Genomic DNA, 26,052 nt, shown 5'->3' with positions numbered 1-26,052 from the left:
TTGCAAGGCAAAAGATCCTTGCTCAATCATCGTGGTAAATTCTTTTTCATTGATTCCGGCCTGGTTTTTATTTAGTATCTGTTCTGTCTTTGTCAGGTAAACTTCGAAAGGTTAGATTTTCGTTTTTTTTTCTTTTTATTTTTTTTTTGGCACTGAGGACGGCTTGGCGGAAGTCCTTGTCGAAATATTTGCTTATTTCTTCTTCTTCATGGTTTTCCACTGGCTGACAAAATCCTCGTTTTTTCACCTTTTTTATTTTATTTTTCATTTTGTTATTTTCTTTCCTCTCTGAGTTTCATTTGTCATGTATAGCCAGTGTGGTCTAAGAAAATGTATTTACCTCAAAAAGATATTTTCTATCTGGAAATCAACTACGCTGAACAAAATGGCTATCTCAAAATATTGATCGAATGTGTTTGGGGAAATGATGGACGTGGGGGGGGGGGGGGCTAGTTGCCCTCCAATCACTTTCGACTATTAAAAAGTGCAATAGGCCTTTGAACTTCCAGTCGAATGAGCCTGTTTTGAAGCTTCTACGACAACGCCTTCTATAAAAACCTTGTATGCCCCCAGGGCATAACTTAAAACCCTTGCCCCGAGGGTTGTGGGGGAGTGTCCTCCACAAAAAGATATTTTCTATTTGAAAATCAACTACACTGAACAAAATGGCTATCTCAAAATTTTGATTGGATGTATTTTGGGGAATGATGGGCGTGGGGGGGGGCTAGTTGCCGTACAATCACTTTCGGTCATTAAAAAGAGCAGTAGCCCTTTGAATTTCCAATCAAATGAGCCTTTTTTGAAGTTTCTACGACAACGCCTTCTATAAAAACCTTATATGCCCCCAGGGCATAACTTAAAACCCTTGCCCCGAGGGTTGTGGGGGAGTGTCCTCCTCAAACAGATATTTTCTGTCTTGAAATCAACTACGCTGAACAAAATGACTATATGAAAATTTTGATTGGAAGTATTTGGGGGAATGATGGGCGTAGGAGGGGGGGCTAGTTGCCCTTAATCACTTTCGACTATTAAAAAGGGCACTAGCCCCTCCAATTTACAATCGAATGAGTCCTTTTAGAACTTTCTACGACGAATCCTTCGATACGAAGTGCCCGGGTATGGAGAAAAAAAAAAAAAAAAAACAACAACACATTGTGCCCACATCGTTCTTTACTTAGGCAGCGCTAGCGCGCTGCCTATGATACCATGGTCCATGACTATTTAGATATGGGAATATGAACTTGATTTAAAATTGCCGAGAAGAATATTGAGTTTAGCTCTGTTGGGGGCATTGGAATCTCAATTTTACAAACAAAAAAAAAGTGTATAAATTTGGGTACATTAATACAGGGGGAAAATGACTGTTACGAGCTCCATGGTCCAGAAAATGAAACAAGATAAAGAAGTTATGATCCTTCAAGGTTTGTCTTCTGTAGTTGTAAGTTTAGTTTTTCAAAAACAGCACCAAAAGATACCAAATCAAAAAGAATAAAACTTAGAATCGTGGAACATAAGCATTAGAATTATGGAAAATCTGTAACCTTAAACTACTGCTTAATGGAATATGCTTGAATTTAGGTCAATGTCCTACGGTTCTAAATGCTCTGTATATTCTACTTTTATTGACCTCTTGAGTGTAGATTGAGTTTAGACTAAAAAAAAAGAAAAAAAAAAAAAAAAAAAAAGCAATGCTAGTATAAGCTGCCAATAACAAATATTTAACAAGGTCATGAAGAAATTAAAATCTGGCTAAAACTTTTAACTTGAAAAATAACTTGAAGTCGCTATTAGTCCATAACTCAAAATTAATCGTCTTATTAAGTAGGTTTCTTAGTTTCTACACCCCAATATTTTCTTAAATTTATTGGCTTGAGCCCTGTGGTTATCTGTCACGTTTTTCTTGATTTCAAAAATAAGCTAAGCATCATACTTACAGAAAAGAGCACAAACACAAATTATTCAACATTTTCTTTATAGATTCATATATATATACATATATATATATATATATATATATATACATATATATATATATATATATATATATATACATATATACATATATATATATATATATATATATATATATATATATATATATATATATATATATATATATATACATATGTATATATATATATATATATATATATATGTATATATATATATATATCTATATATACTATATATATATATATATATATATATATATATATATATATATATGTATATATATATATATATATATATATATATATATATATATATATATATATATATATATATATATATATATATATATATATATATATATATATATATATATATATATATATATATATATATATATATACAAATAAATTCTTTCTTGAGCCTGGTTTTACGATACTTACCTGCAGAGGTCCGGGATGAAGACGTACAATTTTTCACTTGGGTCGGGTTTAACTGTATATGGGCCGAACAGTGTTCCATCAGTCCCATTTATTTGATTGCAAGAGTTGCTTTCATCTCTTTCTGGCCAAATATCGAGTTCTCTATCTCCATTCCAGGAAACAAACCTACCAAGTTTATGGTATCCGTTGGAACCGTTGTCTATTTCAATGACTCCTTGATAGCTCTCGTTTTTCTATAAGAAAAATTAGTAGGCTGGTTGAATATAGCTGCTAAAAATTTGTTTAGGTAACGTTAGGAACTGAAAATGTGAATCTATGCAGATGAATCTACATAGTGACGAATTTAAAAATTATCTTAACTTACCTAAGAAAACCAAGCTACATTTTATCTATAAAAAATTCAAAAAACTTGCATAAATAAAAACAAAATAAGGCAAAAAAAGAAAAAAGAAAAAAGAATTTATGGAAACTTTGATGCACTAGAGAAGAAACAAACAGTCCCATTAGCAAAAGATAAGACGCATGCAATGATACGTTTGTGTGCCAAGAATCTCAGCTTCATGGGAACAAAGCCCATGGCTAACAACTTTCTGTCCTTATTTTTCTTGCACGGTGCAAATAAGGAAATGGTTACCCATTGGAATTCTAGGTTTGTTTGTGTTTTTGCTAAATGTAATGGCTTTAGGAATGAGCTCTTTTCAGGTTTTACTAAAAATAATCATTGTCAATGCGTTTTGGAGCAATCAAATTTTTTAGGGAGAGCGGGGGGGGGGTCTGCTCTATTTTCCTCCCTTAAAGGTACCCTTGGTGTATATTTATATCACTATAGCGCGGAAAACGCTTTGTACAGGCAAACAGTTCTGTTGAATGACCACCTCTCTGACCATGGACGTAGCTCCAGCATTTTTATTGGGGGAGCAAGAGGGGTCCATATCGTGATGGTCAAGGGGCATGGGCTATATATAAATTTTTTCTCCAAATTATTGGGAGGGGCTGTAATTGCCTCCCTCCCCCTATACAACGCCACTGCCTCTGACCTCATTTGCCAATTCTGTCATTTCCGTGATGTTATACTACATGAAAGTTACTTTGCCTTTGAAATACAGCTCCACTAGAGAATTAATACTTATCTTTCACGGAATCGAAGCATTCTCTGCTATAGATTGTTATTGTCTGTCAGAATCCATCATTTCCCACTTAAGAAAGATGAAAGAAGATGAACAGAACTACATGGTTCCATCAGTGAAGATGTTTAGAAATGCTGATACACTCTTGGACATTTATTGGACTTAAAAGTTCTTTCTAACGGTTTGAATCCAGGAATGTGAAAAGTAAAAATAGCGTTATGCTCAAAGGAGCATTTTTAAAGAAAAAAACCTGTTGCTTTTCAAGATGCGCATTGGTGGTTTCAAATCCACGAACAAGTAAGTGGTAACAGTTTTCCTGAGCTAGAGAAAACAAATGAATAATGATCGTGTTGTCCATTATAGAATACCCTTTGTCCTTTTTTTAAACGCTATTTTCGAAACATAAATACCAAAATCTCATTTCATAGACACCCCCCCTCCCTTTCCAAGAATAGGCAATGTCAGAGAAAATCAAGTTTCGAATAATCCATCTTTTAAATGCTGTAAAATAAATGCTTTAGAACACTTCGCTCCCCAAAGACTCAACTAGACATAAACAAAATAAATGAAAATTAGCTATTTGCAAGTTAAGTGGGCCATAGCATAAGTCATTTCTCCCTAAATTAAATGAATTAGTCTGGGAATTACATCCCAGACTACATGGTTTTCTATAGAACATCCAATATTTATCTCTGTTTTAACAATTCTTCAGTTGAATGTTCTGTACATTTTCTTGTTTGGCAGATGACACGTTCTTAGAGCTCTTCATGTCATTTGGAAGTGTTTTTAATGTGTATATAATTATGAAGCAAAAAGAAAGAAAAAACAAAAATTTAAATTCAGCCTTTTAGGATTTAAACCAATTGTTCTCCAATTTTAGGTTTTTTTTTCATGTTTTAGCATTAGAAATAAGTTGATGAGGTGTTGACTTTTGCTTGTATGTCAATCTACGTACACGCACAAGAACACTCCTCAACAGTTATGCCCTAAACACTAAACTTTGTAGCAAAATCTACTTCAAAAGTGATATTCAGCCATACATAAGAAAACAACACAAAAGAAAAACAGAGTTTAAAAAGTATTCATCCGATGTCTGTTACACTATAATCGAAACCAGTTAAGTATTAAACATCTTTCTCCGATCTTTGTTTTGTATTTGACATTTATCCTTTTATATGGTTGGGTACCTAAGCCTCTGCTAATATTTCGGTAGCTTCTCTTTTCGAATTTCAAAGATCGTCTATGAGCTAAACAAATAAATACAAAAAATTGAAAACGGAGTCTTTTGAATGTATTCAAAGCTCTAAACTACATAGCAAAAAAAGAGAAAAATATGACGATATACCCCAATATTCCTTTTCAAAAGCAGTCCCTCAAATCGAGTTGCTGGGACAGGAATGCCTGATTCTTTTAAAGCCTTTAGTCCTGCACTGTCATATCCATCTTCAAGAATATTCCGAACTGTTTCTGTTATAAACGCACCATCGTCATAGTCAGGTAAAGCATCTTCAAAAAATGAAAAAACCCAGGGGTTAGCCTTTTTCTGTCCTTCCATTTTTCCACCGATTGCCTGTAAAATAAATCCACCAGTATTACAAGAGATTTGTTGCAATAATGAGCAACTTATTGTTAGCATACTGGAGAGCCCTCTTCCTTCATACTCTGTTGGAAGCTTTTGCTTTGACTATGGTAACAAGTCTTATCTCCCTTCCCCTTTTTGGCAGCTTAATACGACCTTTATTTATCTGTAAGACATGCCAAGCCATCTTAGCCACTCTATTCAGTATAGATTGAACCACATCGTTCATAAGGAATCTCGTTTGGCGACATCGATAGAGTAGAAAACCGAAGTAGGGTAAATGAGTTCTGTTGAATTGAAATGTTCAATGACAAAAAACATAAGAGATTATGCATTTAGGGACAAAACCATAAATTTTAACATTTGGATTAATACTATGATAAATAAAAAAAGTGCATTAAATAAATTCAAAATTGAAATTGGAAATTTAATTGACTACAAAAAAATAGATCATCTATCTGACAACATCGTGAAAACTTAGTGAACACTTAGTTTTCCATGAGAATCCTATAAATGGGCTTTGGAATTAATAATCTTAATGATGGGGTGCCTTTTACTGGTAGAATTGAGCCTTCAAAAGTTCGTATTTTGGTGTCTCATTACATAACAAGCTCTATGCCTAATTTTTAGTTTGAATAGACAATGATCAACCCCCACAAGACCCCTTTAGTGAGAGAAGGAAAAAAGAGAGGTTAAAGTATTAAAAACCTCTAATATTGTTTGTAATACATTAAATGAAAGAAAAATCTGTCTTGCCTTGAACACAATCCTTATTTCTTCAAAATTTAATTTCGAGGGAGCTAAGGGCATCAAAAGTATAAAAATAAAGAATATAAAAAATGTCTGTAGGAAATTCATCCAGAACTACTGTCCATTATTTATTCAATGAATTATTTTCCAACGGCTAAACTTTTTGGGGCACAAAACACACGGCTAAAAATGAAAGAAGAAGGCTAAATTACATGGTTGCAGAATTTAAATTTTTTCTTGATATTTCTTATTGAAAGAACAATCAGAGTTTTCAAAGACTGAGATAATAAATTTTTTGACTGGAAAGGCGTTGGCATCTGCCCTTGTCGTCAGCAACTTATCAGTGTTACTGATGAGATATCGCCGCTCTGTCTTCGTTTTGTTAATGTTTGAAGTGCATATGAAAATCAACAAACGATTAAAGGCTAATTTTTTTTCATTTAATTCTATAGAATAAGATATTTTGGGATGCCAAAAAGTTATTAAAAAAAAAATTTAAAGCAGAGACGGTATCCTATCAAGACATCCAAAGAGGGGATGGGTAGGGGGCTTTCATTTTTAAATGAAAATACTTTGATTTTTTTATTGAAGGCAGGGATGCCAAAAAAGTTATTTATTTTCTTAATTTAAAGCAGAGAGGGTATCCTATCAAGGCGGTATTCAGAGGAGGGGGGTAGGGGCTATCTTTTTTAAATGATAATACCTTGATTTTTTTTAATTATATGCAGGAATGCCAAAAAGTAAATTTTTTCTTAATTTAAAGCGGAGACGGAAGAAAATGATATCAAATTCCCTGGGAAACCATAGAAATATTTTGATAGACCCAGCCCCCCCCCCCTCCGTTGGGACTTGTTCATTGTATTGGGTATTTTTGGATTTCTTACACATCTGATATTGGGATAAATTCTGTTCCCACTTTTGGATAATAATCACGATAAAACAGAAAGAACCTTTTTTCATTGTCATTGGAGAAATTCCAAATTGTAGCTTTAACTTAATAGTTGTGCTTTTTTTATGCAATTGGAAGTTCTTCTAATATAAGGTATTTACAAGCTATTTACAAGTAAGAACTATAATTTGTATTGAAGTGGCTTTTCTTTCATTGTAATTGGAGTGTTTCACCTTCATGTATTTTTCAATTTGATAAATTTACTCCTTTTAGATGCAGTTTATAATTTAACTGATATTAGGTCTTTATGAGTCTCTAATTTGGAATAAATCCCCAAAAGAAAAAAATGAATAATATCCAAAAGGGCAGCCAAAAGCAATAAGAAAAAAACAGTTGAATAATAAGAAAAAAAGCAGCAGTTCAGCACTAGCCTACGTGACATATATTCTATAAGAAAGCCGAAAAAACTCAAAAACTTTTTTTTATTTTCTAATTGCTATCAAAAACAAGTTTATAATACAAGGAGGGCTTTTTAGGAATCCAAAAAAGCAAAAAAAAACCAATCAAAATCAAAGTTGCCCATTTCTACTGTTTTAAAGGTGAGAACACAGAAATAGGCAAAGAGCATTATGAAAAAATTAAGCTTCTAAGTTCAAACTACTATTCAAAGTTTTAACCCAGATAATTGACAAATTTTGTGATACGGTATTTGAAGTTTTTGTATACAGTAATGCTCGATGAAAAAAACAACTAATTTTGATAATTATTTATGTTTAGAATACATAGCTAATAGATACTTCAACTATTATGCAAAGGTTCTGAAACGCCTCAACCATTTCGTTTCTACCAGATCTCTACTTCTCTTGATGAAAAACGAAGAAGACCAGCGTCCAGCCAGCAACTTGCGAAGGTTTTAACTAATGAATAGTTGGGATTTGAGAAAGACTGATGAAAACATTAATATTTGCGGTCAACATTGATCGCGCCGGTGGCACATCGCTGAGATAGCACCGGCATAAGCGTGGAAAAATCATCGACGGCTAACCGGTGGCGCGCCGCCACTCCTATTATTGGCCCAGCCACCACCGGCCTTCCCTTATTGGCGCGGTGCCGGGGTCTACTTGGAATGGCCAGATATTCTTTCTGTGATAATAGAAGTGAGTTTGAAGTGACATTATGTCTAATAAACGAAGTTTTGGTATGGATTCTAATAAACAATTGGATGAGATCTATTTGTACTCTAATAGTATCGAGCCTATTATTGGTTATTGACTATTGATTATGACTAGAACAGGGAAGGTATCTTTATTGTAATGTAATAGCCCTGTGCATATCCATTTTTCTTTACCGGGCTTGCGCATGAGTTTGAGACCCCACATTCCCTTCCAGGGTCCCGAGTCCCCAAATAGGACCCCATGTCCCCACTTCAGGGCCCCGAGTCCCCAAACAGGGCCCATGCCCCCCTCCAGTACCCCAATCCCCCAATTTTTATTTTGAACTTCGTTTTTCTAGACTTAAGTTTTTTAAAGCTTTTTTCCATGTCTTAAAATGACATGCGATCTTTGATGAACGTGGTTTTTGTTTTTTTCTTATGCGGCCACCCCATTGGTACTCTATGGTTGGTCATCGACATTGTTTGGCTAATTGTATGTTTTCGGTCAATATTAATTATTCCCTGGAAGGATAAACACATACATCATATTTAAAAAAGTAAGGATGAATTGTTTCGAGAAAGCATGTCTACATGATGGAGTTGTCGTAGCATTGAATGCTGACAAGGACAAATATTTCATTTGCGAAACAAGCACTAATGATGACATCATTGAAAATGTGTGCAAGCGTTGTTATGGCAATGAGAGATTAAATTTCTTCGGAGAGCCAAAATAATTCAATGGTCATAGTGGTGGATATGCCAGAGTAAAATTTCCAGATATGATAGTGCTCAAAGAAAATGCAAGCCTAAAACTAACTGTTGATGATGAGGGCCAACTTCTTGCTTATGGCGTGAGTAATACGTTACCTGCTAATAATTCATATCATCATCTTTTGGATTACCATTCAGCGATACGTAAAACTAAGACAAGCGTACTCCAGCATCAATGCCATAAATCATATCTTATCTATGTGTCGGAACTGTATCCTATGTAAAAACAATGCGATAATAGGCAGTGAAATTGAGGGAAGAACTAAAAGGGCATGGACAAATAACATCGCCAAGGAAAATAAAGACAGTTCAATGGAAAGCAAAGCATCAATGAACGTTAATAGTATCATTGGTAGTTTACAATTAGATATTAGAGAATAATAGCAATTATATTGAAGAGAATAATAGCAATGATGAAAATGTGAAGATGAAGCACTTCAAAAAAATTATGTGTGCACATAATAGAGTTATCGTAGTGGAATACTTACAAAGATAAATATTTGAACTATGAAAAAAGCACTAATGGTGACACTATTGGAAATGTCGGTGTGCAATGTCAATGTCATGATATGATAGATTAAATTTATTTGGACTACTGAAAAAATTCATCATTACTGTTGGTGGATATACTTGGATAAAATTCTCAGAGATGATAGTGTTTAAACATATTGTATACATAAAAGTAACAGTTGACAACGAGGTTCAACTTCTTATTCGTAGTGTGGTAACACGTTACCACTTGATAAATCATATCATTATCTTTCGGGTATTAGTAATCAACGGAAGTTAAAAAAAAGACAGGCGTACTGCTGAACCAATGTCATAAGACATATCATGTCTCAGTACCAGAAGTGTTACCCGTGTAAAAATAATGCGATAATAAACAGTGAAATCACCGGCAAAATAAAAAGGGCATTGGCTGTTAATATCACCATGGAAGTTAATGACATTTCAATGAAAAGCAAAGCATCAGTGAATAGTGCTACTATCATCAGCAGTTTACCATCAGATACAGTCTGATCCCAGACTGTATCTGATGATCCCAATAGTACCAATGATGTAATGCGTGATACAATTGTACCTGAAACCGTTCTAAAACTCGTATATGAACCCAAAACGGAATAAGTGTCATGTCAAGAGAAAACTCAATGAAGTATTTTATGGAGTAGATTCAAAGCATTTTTTTTATTTTTTTATGATGATATTCTACATGCCATTATTTCAATAAAAATATTTTATGCATTACTTTTTTTTCACTAGTTCTAGGGTACGCTAGCGAGTCGAACGTTTAGGGTGTTTATCAAAAACTCGGAGATGTAAGAAAAGGAGTTTTCAGCTGTTTTAAGGAAATGTATGATAATACATGTTGGAAAGAAGCTTGAATGAAGGAAGGTACCCTAGGTATCAAAAATTAATAAGAAAGCACTTTTGCATGGAACAAACTCAGCTACTTTGTAAATTCCAAGTCGCCAAGTAGTCAATTTAAAATGAAGAAAGCGAAAACAAATTAAAAATCTTGTGAAGTCTTGGTAATTTAGATTTCTTGGTAAGTTAACTGCTTTTAAGATAGGCTCTTTTAGGTTAGATTAGCATGGCCAACCAAGCTAACCTAACCTAAACAAAACTAACTTAAAAGCAGTTATCTTAATGTAACCTAACCTAAACTAACCAAGAAAACTAAAATACTAAGACTTCACAATTTTTTTTGTCTTATTTATTTTAAATTGACTTTCACACTGCTGATTAAATGACTTCAAATTTAACAAGTAGCTGAGTTTTTTCTATGGAAAAGTACTTTTTTATTAATTTTGTTACTCAGTCACCAATTAAAAGACTTGGAATTTGCTGAGTAGCTGAGTTTGTTCAATTGAAAAGTACTTTTTTATTAATTTTTGACACTCATTCACCAGTTAAATGAGTTGGAATTTACCAAGTAGCTTAATTTGTTCTACGCAAAAGTACTTTTTTATTAATTTTGATACTCAGTCACCAATTAAAAGACCAGGATTTTAGCAAGTAGCTGAGTTCTTTCTATGCAAAAGTGCTTTTTTATTAATTTTTGATACTCAGTCACCAATTAAAAGACTTGGAATTCACCAAGTAGCTGAGTTTGTTCTATTTAAAAGGGCTTTTCTTACTATTATTTGATACTCAGTCACCAATTAAAAGACTTGGTAGCTTAGTTTGTTCTAAGCAAAAGTGTTTTCATTAATTTTTGATACTCAGTCACCAATTAAAAGACTTAGACTTTAATTTACCAAGTAGCTGAGTTTTTTCTATGCAAAAGTTTTTTTTTTATTAATTTCTTATACTCGGTCACCAACTAAAATGACTTGGAACGTACCAAGTAGCTGAGTTTGTTCTATAAAAAAGTGCTTTTTCATTAATTTTAGATACTCAGTCATCATTTAAAAGACTTCGAATTTACTAAGTAGCTGACTTTGTTCAACGCAAAAGTGCTGTTTTCGTTGATTTTTGATTCTCAGTCACTAATTAAAAGACTTGGAATTTACCAAGTAACTGTGTTTGTTTGTGTTTGTTGTGTTTGTAACTGTGTGTCTTACATCTCCGACTTTTTGATACACATTCTTTACTTTCGACTTGCTAGCGTACCCTAAAAATAATGGCAACAAAAAAAGCAATACATAAAATATTTTATTGAAATGATGGCATGTAGAACATTATCATAAAAATAAAAGAAAATGCTTTGAATCCACTCCATAAAATACTTCACTACATTTTCTCTTGAGATGACAATTATTCCATTTTGGGGCCATAAACTGATGACCCTGCTTTGCTTTTCTTTGAAATGTCTTTAATTCTAATTAATGTGATTAATTGTGATTAATGTCATTATCTGATGGTAAACTGCTGATGAAAGTACCACCATTCACTGATGCTTTGCTTTTCTTTGAAATGTCATTAATTTCCATGGTGATATTAACTGCCAAAAACCTTTTTATTTTACCGATGATTTAACTGCCTATTGCCACATTATTTTTACACATCTAACAATTCTGGCACAGAGAGATGATATGTTTTATGACATTGGTGCAGCAGTACACCTGTCTTCTTTTTACCTTTCGTTGAATGCTAATATCCAAAAGATGGCGATATGATTTATCAAGTGGTAACATGTTACCCACGCAACGAGCAAGAAGTTGACCCTCGTTGTCAACTATCACTTTTAGGTATGCAATATGTTTATAGACAATCAGCTCTGGGTATTTTATTCTAATATATCCACCAACAGTAAAGATGAATTTTTTTGGAAGTCCAAAAAAATTTAATCTCTCACTGTCATGACATTGTACACATACATCTTCAACTGTGTCACCATTAGTGCTTGTTGAATAGTTCAAATAATTGTCTTTGTCAGCATTAAATGCTACAATAACTCTATTATGTGCACATACTTGCTTGAAGTATTTCGTCTTCTCATTTTTATAATTACTATTATTCTGTTCAATGATGATATCTGATGGCAAAATACCAATGATACTATTACCGTTCAGTGATGCTTTGCTTTCCATTGAATTATCTTTAATTTCCTGTTTAATTCAGTGACTTAGTTTGGAATAAATAACAGTGGACTTTTAGTGAATTGACCTGAACTTAACCTAGATTCTTGATATTCATTAATTCACTGCTTGAGCTTGAATTTAATTCAGTAACTTAGTTTGGAATAAGGATTAAGTTTGAAATAAATTACAGTAAATTAAATTGCGCGAAGGAGGATGCTATGTGAAATGAAATGAATTTTGGCGCGATCCGCGGTGATAGAGTGTGAGCGCTTATGAACTGTTATTTTTGGATATAAGATCACCGAGGAGAATACCTCCCGTAAGCAGAGATTTTATCTGGTAATAGTTTTACTCAGGCGAAGGCGGGGTAGTGGTTTGGGGTAGCCCCCTTCCATTTCCTTAGCGCATAGCACCTAAGTCAATATTTATATGTTATTATTATTAATTGATAAATGGCTGCCGTGACTTCTGAAAAGTTGTACAAGACAGGATGCAAAGTTTGCAAAGAGAGCCTCAGTCTCGCAACCAGAGGAACAATTATTTGCAACACATCTGCTGGGGGTTGTGGTCGCCTCTGCCATAACCGCTGTGAAATTCTTCAAAGCATTGAGAAAGACAGTATTATAATATACCAGTGCCCTGACTGCTGTGAGAAATTTGCTGATAAACCTGCTTCCCTGCAGATCCCTCCTCCTTCAGAGACTTGTTTATTCACCAGTTTTAAGTTTTTTCCGGCACTGTCTACAGTCAGGAATTTTGTCCGCCTCCTGTATATCTTCGTGTGCAAACTTCTATTCTAATGATCATCTTGATCAAGCTAGAAGCCTCCTAACATCTCTAGTGAACCCCACGCATAAACTCCTTGCATGTCGCGGCCCCTCTGCTAAGCAAAGCCTGTAACAGGATATTTTAGACATCCTTATTTCTGAAGATGCAACCCCTCGCTTGCCAAATTTGAAATTCATTATGACTGCAAGTGATGCGATACCTGCGATAGATACGGATCAAAATGCTCACTTTAGCCGTGCCATTCAAACCTGGAACCGGCATCTTGTTAGCATTATTGATAAACTTGATTACGTCACAAGTAAGGTAGCGAAGACTCCTGCTTTGGTGAAAGAGTGTTGTGACGGAGTACAGAGCGAGGTTTTGAGCTGTATAAATAAAGAAAAACTTAATGATAAATCCTGGCCTCCGCTGAATAACGAGTCAGAAACAGTGGGGCTTGTAGTAGAATCACCGCCACAAGATTGTGATGATCCCTTAAACCGTGAAGTTTTTCTGAAATCGTTGGATGGAGCTGATGGTATAGTGCGGATTTCACTTTCTAAGGAATCAGAATCCTAGCAACCGAAATGGGTCATTCATACGAAAAGACAAAACGTCGAAAACTTGAAAGCCTGTTTGAATGAAAAGGTCGGTAAAACTGAGTTTCGCAAATCGAGAATTGTGGGTTTATTATCACGAGTGGACTTCCCAATCGATCCAGAGGGTGTGTGTGCTTCTAACCAAGGTATCGAAGAGATACAGCACATCGGTGTTTTAAAATCATATCGTGTATACTTCCGTTCGGCGACGGCCAAGTCTCATTATTTTCGTCATGGGATTCACATTGGCTACGAACGTTTCCGGCTTACTGATTATAAGTTTTTACCGCGAATATGATACAAATGCGGGTCGCTAGAGCATATACCGTCGGGCTGCTCTAGCGTGGAACGTTTTCTCAAGTGTCTTGGCAGTGGACACTCTCATTCTAGGAACAACCCTTGCCAGAATGAACCTTGTTGCTTCCATTGTGGATCTCATGAGCATACTGGATTTATCTTTCGCTACAAACGGTTAACCGAAAAAGTTGCAAAGAATAAAAATGATTAGTGCAAAGCGTGAAGCTTTTCTGAAATCGTTGGATGGAGCTGATGGTATAGTGCGGATTTCACTTTCTAAGGAATCAGGATCCCAGCAACAGAAATGGGTCATTCATACGAAAAGACAAAACGCCGAAAACTTGAAAGCCTGTTTGAATGAAAAGGTCGGTAAAACTGAGTTTCGCAAATCGAGAATTGTTGGTTTATTATCACGAGTGGACTTCCCAATCGATCCAGAGGGTGTGTGCTTCTAACCAAGGTATCGAAGAGATACAGCGCATCGGTGCTTCGAAATCATATCGTGTTTACTTCCGTTCGGCGACGGCCAAGTCTCATTATTTGCGTCATGGGATTCACATTGGCTACGAACGTTTCCGGCTTACTGATTATAAGTTTTTACCGCGAATATGATACAAATGCGGGTCGCTAGAGCATATACCGTCGGGCTGCTCTAGCGTGGAACGTTTTCTCAAGTGTCTTGGCAGTGGACACTCTCATTCTAGGAACAACCCTTGCCAGAATGAACCTTGTTGCTTCCATTGTGGATCTCATGAGCATACTGGATTTATCTTTCGCTGCAAACGGTTAACCGAAAAAGTTGCAAAGAATAAAAAATGATTAGTGCAAAGATTATTTCTCTGAATCTGAATGGATTTGGTGATAAACGACTTGTATTGCAGTCTATGCTGCGCGATCTGGATATTTTGTGTCTGCAAGAGCATCACCTTCTGGACCACTCTACTAGTCCTTTTTTGAGCCTGTCACAGTAGTTTAAGTGTTTTATATCTCCAGCTACACCTACAGGTGGACGCCCATCTGGAGGCGTTTGCATTTTGATTCGAGAGAATATTCCAGTTTCAGCGTTTCCCGTTAATCGTTATTTTGTTGCTGTTTGAATCCCAGGGATTATCGTTTTCTCTTGCTCTTTACCAACAAATTATCAATGCTATTGATTCAGATTTTGATTTTAATTTTGCATGTTTAGAATTATCGCGATTTGTGGCGAAAGTTCCATCAGATTTCCAGTGGCTTATTTGCGGGGATTTTAACTGCAACATTGCTATCTCTGATGTCCGCTCCTCCGCTCTTTTATCTTTGTTTTCGGTTTTTACTATAGTTTCAAAAGATGCGGATTTTACGTATGTCCATAATTCTGGTTCTTGCTCAAATCTAGACCATGTGCTTTTTTCGAATGCAGCGTTATTGCCACAGCCTGTTCATGTTGGATTGGATATGCCTATTAGTGACCATTTTTATCTTTCTTTTCATTTAAATATCCAAATTCCATCTTTTAAAATTATCCATCGTTCTAGTCAAATTGTAAATAAATGATCTGGGACAGGGAAAAAATGTGAAAATATCGTGAAGAATCAGATACACTTTTATCTAAAATAATTGTAAATTATTCTAAGGATGTTGATCAAATTGATATTGATCTATTTTACCTTCAAATTGTTCATAGTTTAAAAGTCGGGGCTAGTAAAGCATTTACGACTGATTCTTTCCGTCGTGGATCTCGTGTTTTAGGTTGGAACCTTAACCCGATTTTAAAGCAAAGTCAAAAGAATGCATCTGAAGCTTGTTACCTTTGGAATTGCGCGGGAAAACCGCGATCTGGACCATTTTATGATGGTATGAAATTAACTAAACGCGTTTTTCGGGCTGAGTTGCGTTTGCATAATGAAATTCTAAAAGATGAAATTGGTTCAAGGATTACTAGTGATAAGAATGAGCTTCGGAGTTTGGTTAATTCTAGACGTCGTAATAATAATTGTTCACCAGCTTCTAATAGTTCTCTGAAACTAGATGATTGAATAACTCATTATAATCATGTTTTTTCATCCGGTGATGCAGCAGTTGAATCACGGCTTGACTCTTTATTATCGGAAGAAATTTCAAAACCCCGCCCAAATAGTAAAATATCTGTTTCTGTTGAAGATGTAACGGTAGCAATTAAAGCTCTAAAAAGTAAGCATTCTTTTGATGATGATGGTATACATTCAAACCATATAAAATGGGCATCCCCCAAAGCAATCCTTCTCCTCGCTACTCTTTTTACTACTATTCTTTCTTCTGGAGTTCTACCAACTAGTTTTTTTCGTGATACCACTTCACCCCTTTCAAAAAAAGGAGGGAATACGAATCGATGTTCTGATTACAGGCCGATTACTGTTTCGTACCAGATTAGCAAGGTTTTTGAGTTAGTTTTATTAAATTATTTGGAGTCTTGTAACCAAGGCCTGAATCAAATTGGGTTCCGTAAGGGTCTAAGCATGGATATTGCTCATAACCTCCTGTCAAGAATAATATCCTTTTGTAAGCAATGGGATAGAGCTTATACACTTGCGTTAGATTTTGCGGCGGCGTATGATTCAATTATCCATTCTTGGGCTATGACTACGCTTCTGAAGAATAATGTCCCACTACCAGTAGTTTTGGCTTTAAAAAAGTGGTATGGCTCCTCTCGCTTTCGTATTAAGTGGAAGAATCAGTTTAGTGATTATAATGTTAAGTTATGTAGGAGGCTGAGACAAGGAAGCATTATTTCTCCTTTGATTTTCAATGTTACTGTTTCGGGGCTATTTGATCAAATTCAGTTGACTTTTATTTATGGTAAAGGTTATGTTCTGTCGTGGATTGCTTACGCATATGATTTACTCCTTTTGGGTCGATCACTTCAGTCACTTCAACAAAATGTAGATTTTTTAGCAAAGGTTTTTAGTGAGCATGGACTTCCTTTTCGCCCTGAAAAGTGTCAGTTTTTAATTCTTGGTCCTAAGGCTAATGATCTCGTTAATTCAGATATTTCTGTTCGTATTTATGATAATATTTTATAACCTTTGGAATCTTTTTTATATCTTGGTGTGCCTTATGGACCAACTTTAGCTCTATGCCGTGCTTCTATTTCTAAAGCAGTTAAAAGTAGAATAGCGTCTAGTTTCGGGGCAGTAATTTGTCTTCGCGATCTTCTTTCTCGGAAATCACTGACTCAGGTATATAATACGGTCGCTTTGCCTCAGATTTTTCCTCAGAATTGCCAACAATTCTTATTTCAGAAGGACTTTGGGATTCAGACATACACAAGAAGGCTTCAATGAAGAAAAAACCAGGGAAAAAATTGTTGATTGATTCGTGAAGCCAAGAATTGGCCGAAATTTGTTTTTTTCTCTTATCGGCTAGTAACTTACAGAACATGTATACTTGGGCAAGCAAACATAAGAGGTAAAACATATTTTAAAAAAAAACAAAAAAAAAAACAAAAAAAAACAGTAGTTTATATTGATTCGTGAAACCCAAAGTGGGCCCGAGACATTATTTTTCTCCAACCGCCATGAAGGACCTTAACCAGAACAATCTTTTTGGAAGAAAATATATTTATATTGATTCATAGTGTGATAAATTCGATTTTTTTTCTTACTCTGATTTGCTTTAAAGTTTCAAGTCACGTAGAAAGCTCAGTGATATTTTCAGGACCAAGAGAACCTCAATTAAGACAAAAATTGAAGAAAGAATATCGATGAATTCGTTTCGTCTAATTTGTTATTTAATTTTTTAGTTTCAATCAGCAAAACGGAAATTTTTTTAATGAATGAACTTGACATCCACTTACTTAAACAAGCACTTGGTTACAACGAAATAACCTGAAAAATTATTTAACAAAATGGTGGATTAAGATTCGTGTGTATTCAAGGGTGCTTACAGAATGATGACCAGGATTGCATTATAAAAACCTACATTTTTTCAAAAATTTGGGCAGAATTATTGAAATTTTGACTAAAACTTAAATTGCGATCTTCGGTAGATTAATTCTTCAGCAAAAAAAGAGAAAAAAGCCTCAATAATATTGTACAAATAAAAGTTCATTAGGGACAAACCCTTTTATTAGACAGTGAAAACAATAACAAAATCTCTGGATATTTGGGTCACATACACAGTTGCGATCCTCAGCTGTGTAATAGAAGCACTGTCAAAAAAGGATTTGTCTCTATTGAACTGTTATTTGTACGTCATGGAAAGGCACTGTGGTATTCGAAAATACCTACCTCACAAATATCCTAATATTAACAAACAATAAAACAATGTTAAGTAAAACAAATAGAAATTAATTAAAAAACTAAAACATGTTTTTCAAAACAAACTAAAGAGGAGGATTAAAACCTAATCAATGAGTAACTGATATCTAAAAAGAACAAAAATCAAAATCAATAATCACATGGAACCTAACATGATAGATGCTACTGCAGATGAATATTAAAATCTGCATAAATTAAAATGAATAACGAACTCAAACCCATAACAAGCAGAAATTACCGCAAACAGGAGTAAAGTTACCGCCTCCTAAGCCTACTAAAGACCAAAGCGTCATTTGTTCTTTACTGAAAACAAAATATATTTTAGACAGTTTTCTTTCATAATTACAACATAGAAAAAATAAATACTAAGACTTTCAGGATTTAATATCAACATATATTAAACAACCATTCTGCTTTCACTAGTTTTTTCAACAAATCTTGACTATTATGATGATTTTCTTTTCGCTCTTGCTGATCGTTCGGCACAAAAAATCACACTGTTCTAAATACACCTTTCAAAAATTACACGATTTTGGTTTGTGCTTTTAAACTGGAAACATACGGCCTACACCAGTAAATGGTGGGTTTTCTCAGTCAAGACTGCACAGAAAAAGTTTCTACTATTAACTTTTTTCCCAAATGTGAACTTTTAAATTCAGATGTGCCTTCTCAGAAGAAAGCGTGTAGATAGAGTGTAAAGATGTCCTGTTTGAAAAATTAACGTAAAAAAGAAGGGCAAATCTGAAAATGACAGACATTTGTATAAAAGCAAGGAAGAAGAACCCCCATAAATGTCAAATTTTTCACTTGTGCTCTACAGTGACAAAATAGGACTGATATACACGATTTCGGTAGTCATGTTGGACTTGTACGGATTTTCTACCAGCTATCCAAATATCCAACAATTGACAAACCTCGTGATTACTATTTATTATTTAATGTCAAATATCTTGGCAATATATTCTGTAAGTTCGTCAACATAAAACGTCAGTTGCTTTTACTAAATTTACAAACGGACGCCAACAGCGTAAAGTAAGAAAAACACTAAATCTTGGCAAAAAAAGTACATGACCTGCCATTTTCAAATAAATGACTGTTGTATTGTGGATTCATGAAAGGTATGACACATAAAGTAAACTTGCAATATCCTTTAGAAAAGGAGACTTAGAGTTAGGAAGTGAGGAATCACATAATACAAGTAAGCAGCTTCTGGAAGACAAAGCTGAGTTCATAGCACATAGCCTCATACTTTTTGGGATAATAGCCCGAGCTATGCAAAAAATTCCATTGAAATTTGAATGGACAAATCGTTTTTTTTTGGGAGCCTTGTTTTTAGGCACTTGTTTCTTTAATGATTCATCTTAAAAACCCGATAATAAATGAAAAATATTATTTTGGTAAATGTAACTTAATTATAGGCCGAGTTTGTCATTGATGTTTTCTTTGTATTAGCTGATTCAAATTCCTTGTTTCAATTGTTAAGATTGTGGATTGTTTTCTTATACATACCTTTCATTTGATCCTGCTTTCTGTTTTATAAGTCAGCAAAATCTTATCATTCTTGGAAATTTGGTAAGTTCTGTTAATTCCGACATTGCGTTTGATAATCTCTCTCTGCTTAGAATTATGTCTAATTGGTGGGTCATATGCCCCTTAAAGTGAGCTTGAGATTCAGAGCCGTCCTTGTGATGCCGCTTCTCTTCGTTATCCATAAAATCTGATTATTTGTGAATTGTTCAAACGACTAATTTCTCGTCTTAGACTTAAATCTAGATCCCAATTTCAGAGGGTTTCAAACTACTGAGGAGGATCCAACTACAAAAACGAATTTTACTGCAACTAAGCCACTCGGCTAAACTACGTCAAAAACCTCACTAAAGTCACAATTTAATCGAACTGACAAATGTAATATCCCCAGCATGACAACAATGGCCAGTAGCAGAATGAATGATGTTGGTGCTATTCCATTTAAGATTTCAACATCCAAATAGGATTTGTCGAAATCCTTGAAGTGAGAGAGGATTCCTATAAGGCTTTTGCTGAAACGATGGGTGTTTGTCTTTTGTTGTTTTTGTCAGTTGCATATGATTTGAAAACGACGTCTTATGCAAATCAAAAAGTACACTTTAAATTACCATTGTTGAAACCTTTTACAGAAAAATTGCACGATACACGATAGCCTACTCATTGAACAACAAGAAAACATCACTTTTTACATGGTCAGCAGTGATATGTCCTCTTATTTTTCTTCTTTGCTACGGAACATCATAGATAGCTGTTTAAAATGTAAATCTTATATCTGATCTTTTCTATATGCCTATCTTGATAATGCCGTGATAAAGTGCCACATGGTGCACTAAAAGCGCAATTTGGGTGACATTTTTGGAATGCATAATAGAGAGTTATTTATGGGCCCATTTATAAACTAATTTTTATATTTAACTGCTCGTTATAAATTTCACCTTATAAAGTGACACATGGGACCCAAAGAGTGCACTTTTGGTTATTTTTTCTCCTTTAATATAAAATTTAAATAAAAAAAGGGTGTTGTCTAATGAAAAAACTCGGTGCATAAATTTGCACCCACCTCTACGGAAATTCTCCTTTATTGAGAATCCCCCTGAAAATTTTTCTTACATTTGAAATAGTAATAGTTTTTTTTAATTTAAAGTACTTAAAAAAAATATGTGAATTATTAACTTATTTGTTGAGCATTGTTTGATTAAGAATATCGAGAAAATCTGAACAATTCCTGGCCGTTTTGTGGTCGAAACCTTACATTAATTTTACATAAACTTACATAAACTTACCAATTTGGTACCAATTGAATGGGAAGGATGGACGCCAAGAGTTTGAAAATTACCTTCCCCTTTGCGTCTTTATTGAAAAAAATGAAATCAAGGAAAATTACACAATTCTTTTTGTGTAAATCAGGGTATGGGATGTATACATTTTCGAAAGGGGGCGTGGGATCTTATTATTTTTTTTTTAATTCCCATCGCCAAGCGAAACTCGGTCTCCTAGTCCGTAGCAGTGTTATTCTCGTACATAGCACTAATCACTTTAATGCATTTGTCTGGTATACCATACAAGGATAAAACCTTTACTAAAGCTCTTCTATCAACAGAATCGAACGCTTGCTCATAATCTATAAAACTGAGGACCAAAGGTGTTTGAAAAGTCAGGCACTTCTCAATTATTAACCTAAGAGTGAAAGTTTGGTCGACACATCCTCTACCTTTTCTTAAACCACACTGCTCTTATCTTAAAACTTTGTCTACGGCATCTCTCAGTCTAAAAAGTATCATATTACTAAGTAATTTACTACCTACAGAGACCAGACTAATGCCTCTATAATTACCACACTCAGTTTTATCACCTTCCTTATAAAGTGGCTTAATTAATGTTTTCCGAAAATCGTTAGGTACTTCCCTTTTTCAAAAATCATATTCATAATCTTCAGTAACTTATTTCTGACCTCAGAGCCACCATATTTAAGAGACTCACTTACCACCCAATCAGCACAAGAAGATTTGTTATTCTTTAATCCTTTTAGTACTGTTGCTAATTCCTCCTCACAAAACAAATCTTCCTTCACATCCAAAATATCACAAACTTTTTCATTTTCCTCTATATTTTTTCCTGCAACTCTATCTCGGTTAAGCAAGTTCTCAAAATGTTCGGCCCATCTCGCTTTAGTTTTTTCCTTATCGCTAATTGCCACCCCATTCCTATCTTTAACTGGGATAAGTCCTGATTGACTACTCCCTCTCCATTTGTTAATGTGCCAGTACAATATTTTACTATTATGCCGTCTAGCTGTATCTTCCAGATCCTCGGCAATTTTATCCATGGCCTCCACTTCACACCTCCTTAATATATATTTTAATGCTTTCTCCATTTTCTTTAAATTTCTTTTGTTTTCATACGATCTATCACTCAGATAATTCTTGTTAAATTCTTTTATCCTTTCTATTAAACATAAAAATTTTTCAACAATATTCTTAGCTGCAGTTCTAGCTTTCTTCAATAATACACCTTCAGCAACTTCACAAATTATTTTTCTAAAATTATTCCAACCATCTTCCACATTATCAAATTTTAAACTCTCAAGTTTAGTATTAGTAGAATGGCCTTATTGAATCGTGTCACGCACCCCTGCTGCCACCTACAACTTTTTTTAACACCATATATTGGCACGAGAACCACGTGGTTTATGTTGTTTCTCATTGATATTTGGAATATATGGTGGCCCGGACAAGTGTTTGTTTGTGTGTATATAGTAGACTGAAAAATAATTAAATTTAAAAATTTTAAAAAAATACCCTTTATAACATGTTCAAAACACAGAACCGAGCTACATTACCGAGTCACACATGTGAACTTGATTTACATAAAGTTCGCTGAGATTGTGCACTTACAACAACAACAACATCGACCTTGGAACACCTGTGCAGTCGACCTCAATTCACCTATCGTGAATCAATAATTCCCCTTAGAAACAACAAATTAATTTCCCCTTTCTTGACAGATCAATCAATCAATGACATCATCTGTCAGACTTTAAAAATTTTCGCCTAGAAACATTTCTCCAGGAATAGATCAAAATCATTAATGTCTTTGCCTCGGGAACAGTTCTACTGGTCGAACTCCAAAGGATATTAATAACCAAAGGACATGGAAACAATTAGGCAAGAAACATCTTAGCGATGAATTGTTTTAGCGCGCGAAAAGGTTTCTTATTAATTTGAAATGCGTTAGCGCAGAGATGCCAATAACAAAGGAACACGCTGAATTTGCGTTTAGGGATTATTTGGGCGAAACCGTTTTAGACAGGTTATGGAACTATTTCGGCGAAACAGATAGAGAAATTTTAAAAGAAGATTTTTGAAGAGATTTTAGAAGAGAATTTAATGGTGAAACTCTGTGGTCGTTATAATACACAAGTTTCATTTGAACAGTGTTGTGAGGTCCTCTAACCCAACCCCAAAGGGTTCCAATCCTCCTACCCCAACCCCGAAGGAAGCCCCCGGGCCGCAACGGGCCCCCCAGCGCCCAAAGGCCCTCCACCGGTCCCCAAATGTCCCCCAGGCCCCCAACTGCCCCCCGGACACTCAAAGGCCCCCAAGCTCCCAAAGGGCCACCGGCGCCCCAAAGGCCCACCCAGACCCCCAAATGCCATCCCCGGGCCCCCCAAAGGCCCATCGAGCGCCCAAAGGACCAACTGGGTCCCAAAGGCCCTCCAACGGTCCCCAAAAGTCCCCCATGCCCCCAAAGGCCATCCCTGTGCCCCACAGGCCCTCTCTGTGCCCCAAAGGCCCTCCCCCGGCCCCCAAAGGTCCCCTGGACCAGAGAAGCGCCGCCGGGATGCACCGTGGGCCCGGAAAGCGCCGCCGGATGTGCCGCAGGGATGCGCTGCGGGTCAGGAAAGCGCCGCAGGGGATGCGCCGCAGGGAGGCACCGCAGGAAAGCGCCGCAGGAATGCGCCGCAGGCATGCGCCGCAAAAAAAGTAAACTAAAAAGTAAAAATTTCGAAATGTTATCCCCCAAACGCCCTCCTCCGACCCCCAAAGGTCCTCCCCTGGTACTCAAAGCTCCCCCGGGCACCCAAAGGACCACCCGGTCCTCAAGGGCCCCCGGATCCCCAAAGGTCCTCCCCGGGCCCCAAAGAGTCCCCTCTCCATTTTTTTAATGCTTTTTTATGGCTTTATTCTATCTTTCCAGAACAAGTTCCAGAACCTATTTTCCAGATCCACTTTTCAGAACAACTTCAGAGCAAGTTACTTTCTTAATGTCCCTCCTAAACCCATTTTCTAACTTGAAGTACTTATCTTTTTCACCCACAACTATACTCTACAGCTTTTGGATACCTCAACACCAAGAAATATTTTTCAAAAGTCATTTCAGAGCAAGTTACTTTCTTAATGTCCCTCCTAAACCCATTTTGCAACTTGAAGTACTTATCTTTTTCACCCTCAACTATACTCTACAGCTTTTTGGATACCTCAACACCAAGAAATACTTTTCAAAGACCATTTCAGAGCAAGTTACTTTCTGAATGTCGCTCCTAAATCCATTTTCCAACTTGAAGCACTAATCTATTTCCCCCAAAACTAGACTTTACAGATTTTGTGATGCCTCAACACTAAAAAATAATTTTCAAATATCATTTCAGAGCAAGTCGCTTTCTTAATGTCCCTCCTAAACCCATTTTACATCTTGAAGTACTTATCTTTTTCATCCGAAACTATACTTTAAATCCTTTTGGTTACCTTAACACCAAGAAATACTTTTCAAAGATCATTTCAAAGCAAGCTGCTTTCCTAATGTCCCTACTAAACCCATTTTTCAACTTGAAGTACTTAGCTTTTTCACTAGCAACTACAATTTACAGCTTTTTTGGATACAAAAAACCCAAGAAAAAATTTTCAATGAACATTTCAGAGCAAGGTACTCTCATAATGTCACTTCTAAACCTATTTTCCAACTTGAATTACTTATCTTTTTCTAACGCAACTATGCTTTAATGCTTTTTGGATACCTCAAAATCAAGAAATACTTTTCAGACCATTTCAGAGCAAGTTGCTTTCTTAATGACCCTCCTAAACCTAGATTCCAACTTGAAGTAATTATCATTCTAAGCAAAAAAATACTTTAAATATTTTTTAATGCTTCAACACAAATAAATAAATTTCAAAGACCATGTCAGAGCAAGTTAATATCTTAATGTCCCTCCTAAAAAAAGATTCAAAGTAGAAGTACTTATCTTTTTCACACGAAACTATACTTTACAGATTTTGGAATACCTCAACACCAAGAAATACTTTTCAAAGATCATTTCAGAGCAAGTTACTTTATTAATGTCCCTCCTAAACCAATTTTTCAACTTGAATTACTTATCTTTTTCAACCGAACCTATACTTTACAGCTTTTTAGATTCCTCAACACCAAGAAATACTTTTCAAAGACAATTTTAGAGCAAGTTACTTTCTTAATTACACTCCTAAACCCATTTTCCAACTTGAAGTACTTATCTTTTTGATCACAACTATACTTTACAACCTTTTGGTTACCTCAACACCAAGAAATACTTTTCAAAGATCATTTCAAAGCAAGCTACTTTCCTAATGTCCCTTCTAAACCTTTTTTTCAACTTGAAGTACTTATCTTTTTCACCAGCACTACACTTTACAGCTTTTTTTGATGCCTCAAACCCAATAAATACTTTTCAAGGATCATTTCAGAACAAGTTACTTTCATAATGTCCCTACTAAACCTATTTTCCAACTTGAATTACTTATATTTTTCTACAGAAACTATACCTTACAGCTTTTTGGATACCTCAAAACCAAGAAATACTTTTCAAAGACCATTTCAGAGCAAGTTACTTTCTTAATGTCCCTCCTAAACCAAGTTTCCAACTTGAAGTACTTATCTTTTTCATCCGCAACTGTAGTTTGCAGCTTTTTGGATGCCTCAAAACCAAGAAATACTTTTCAAATAACATTTAATAGAAAGTTTAATTAATAAAGAATCTAAAAAGAAATGTTTCGAACTTGAATTACTATTCATATTAAAAAGCATATATTCAATACAGAATTTTTTATGAATCAACACAAATAAATAATTTTCAAAGACAATTTAAGATAAAGTTACTTTCTTATTGTCCATAATCAACCAAGTTTCCAACTTGAATTACTTATCTTTTTCACCCACAACTATACTTTACAGCTTTTTGGTTACCTCAACACCAAGAAATACTTTTCAAAGACCATTTTAGAGAAAGTTACTTTCTTAATTTCACTCCTAAACCCATTTTGCAACTTAAAGTACTTATCTTTTTCATCACAACTATACTTTACACCTTTTTGGTTACCTTAACACCAAGAAATACTTTTAAAAGATCATTTCAGAGAAAGTTACTTTCT

General features: G+C 35.1%; 1 protein-coding gene across 2 annotated transcripts in view; it reads right to left on the bottom strand.

Moving 5' to 3' along the window:
- LOC148946941 (lysosome membrane protein 2-like) overlaps positions 1 to 26,052 on the bottom strand; it is a 206,086-nt gene that overhangs the window by 10,448 nt on the left and 169,586 nt on the right. For both annotated transcript variants that reach the window (XM_089096747.1, XM_089096748.1), the window contains exons 6-7: positions 4,866 to 5,090; positions 2,394 to 2,626 (exon numbers count right to left, since the gene is read on the bottom strand). In XM_089096747.1, the coding sequence (XP_088952873.1) occupies positions 2,394 to 2,626; positions 4,866 to 5,090 (458 nt within the window). The remainder of the gene's footprint in view (positions 1 to 2,393; positions 2,627 to 4,865; positions 5,091 to 26,052) is intronic.

This window comes from Artemia sp. Qi Xiang Cuo, chromosome 11 (genome assembly GCF_049724085.1).
Source record: "Artemia sp. Qi Xiang Cuo chromosome 11, ASM4972408v1, whole genome shotgun sequence".
NCBI lineage: Eukaryota > Metazoa > Arthropoda > Branchiopoda > Anostraca > Artemiidae > Artemia > Artemia sp. Qi Xiang Cuo.
This window is presented reverse-complemented; position numbering and strand designations above follow the sequence as displayed.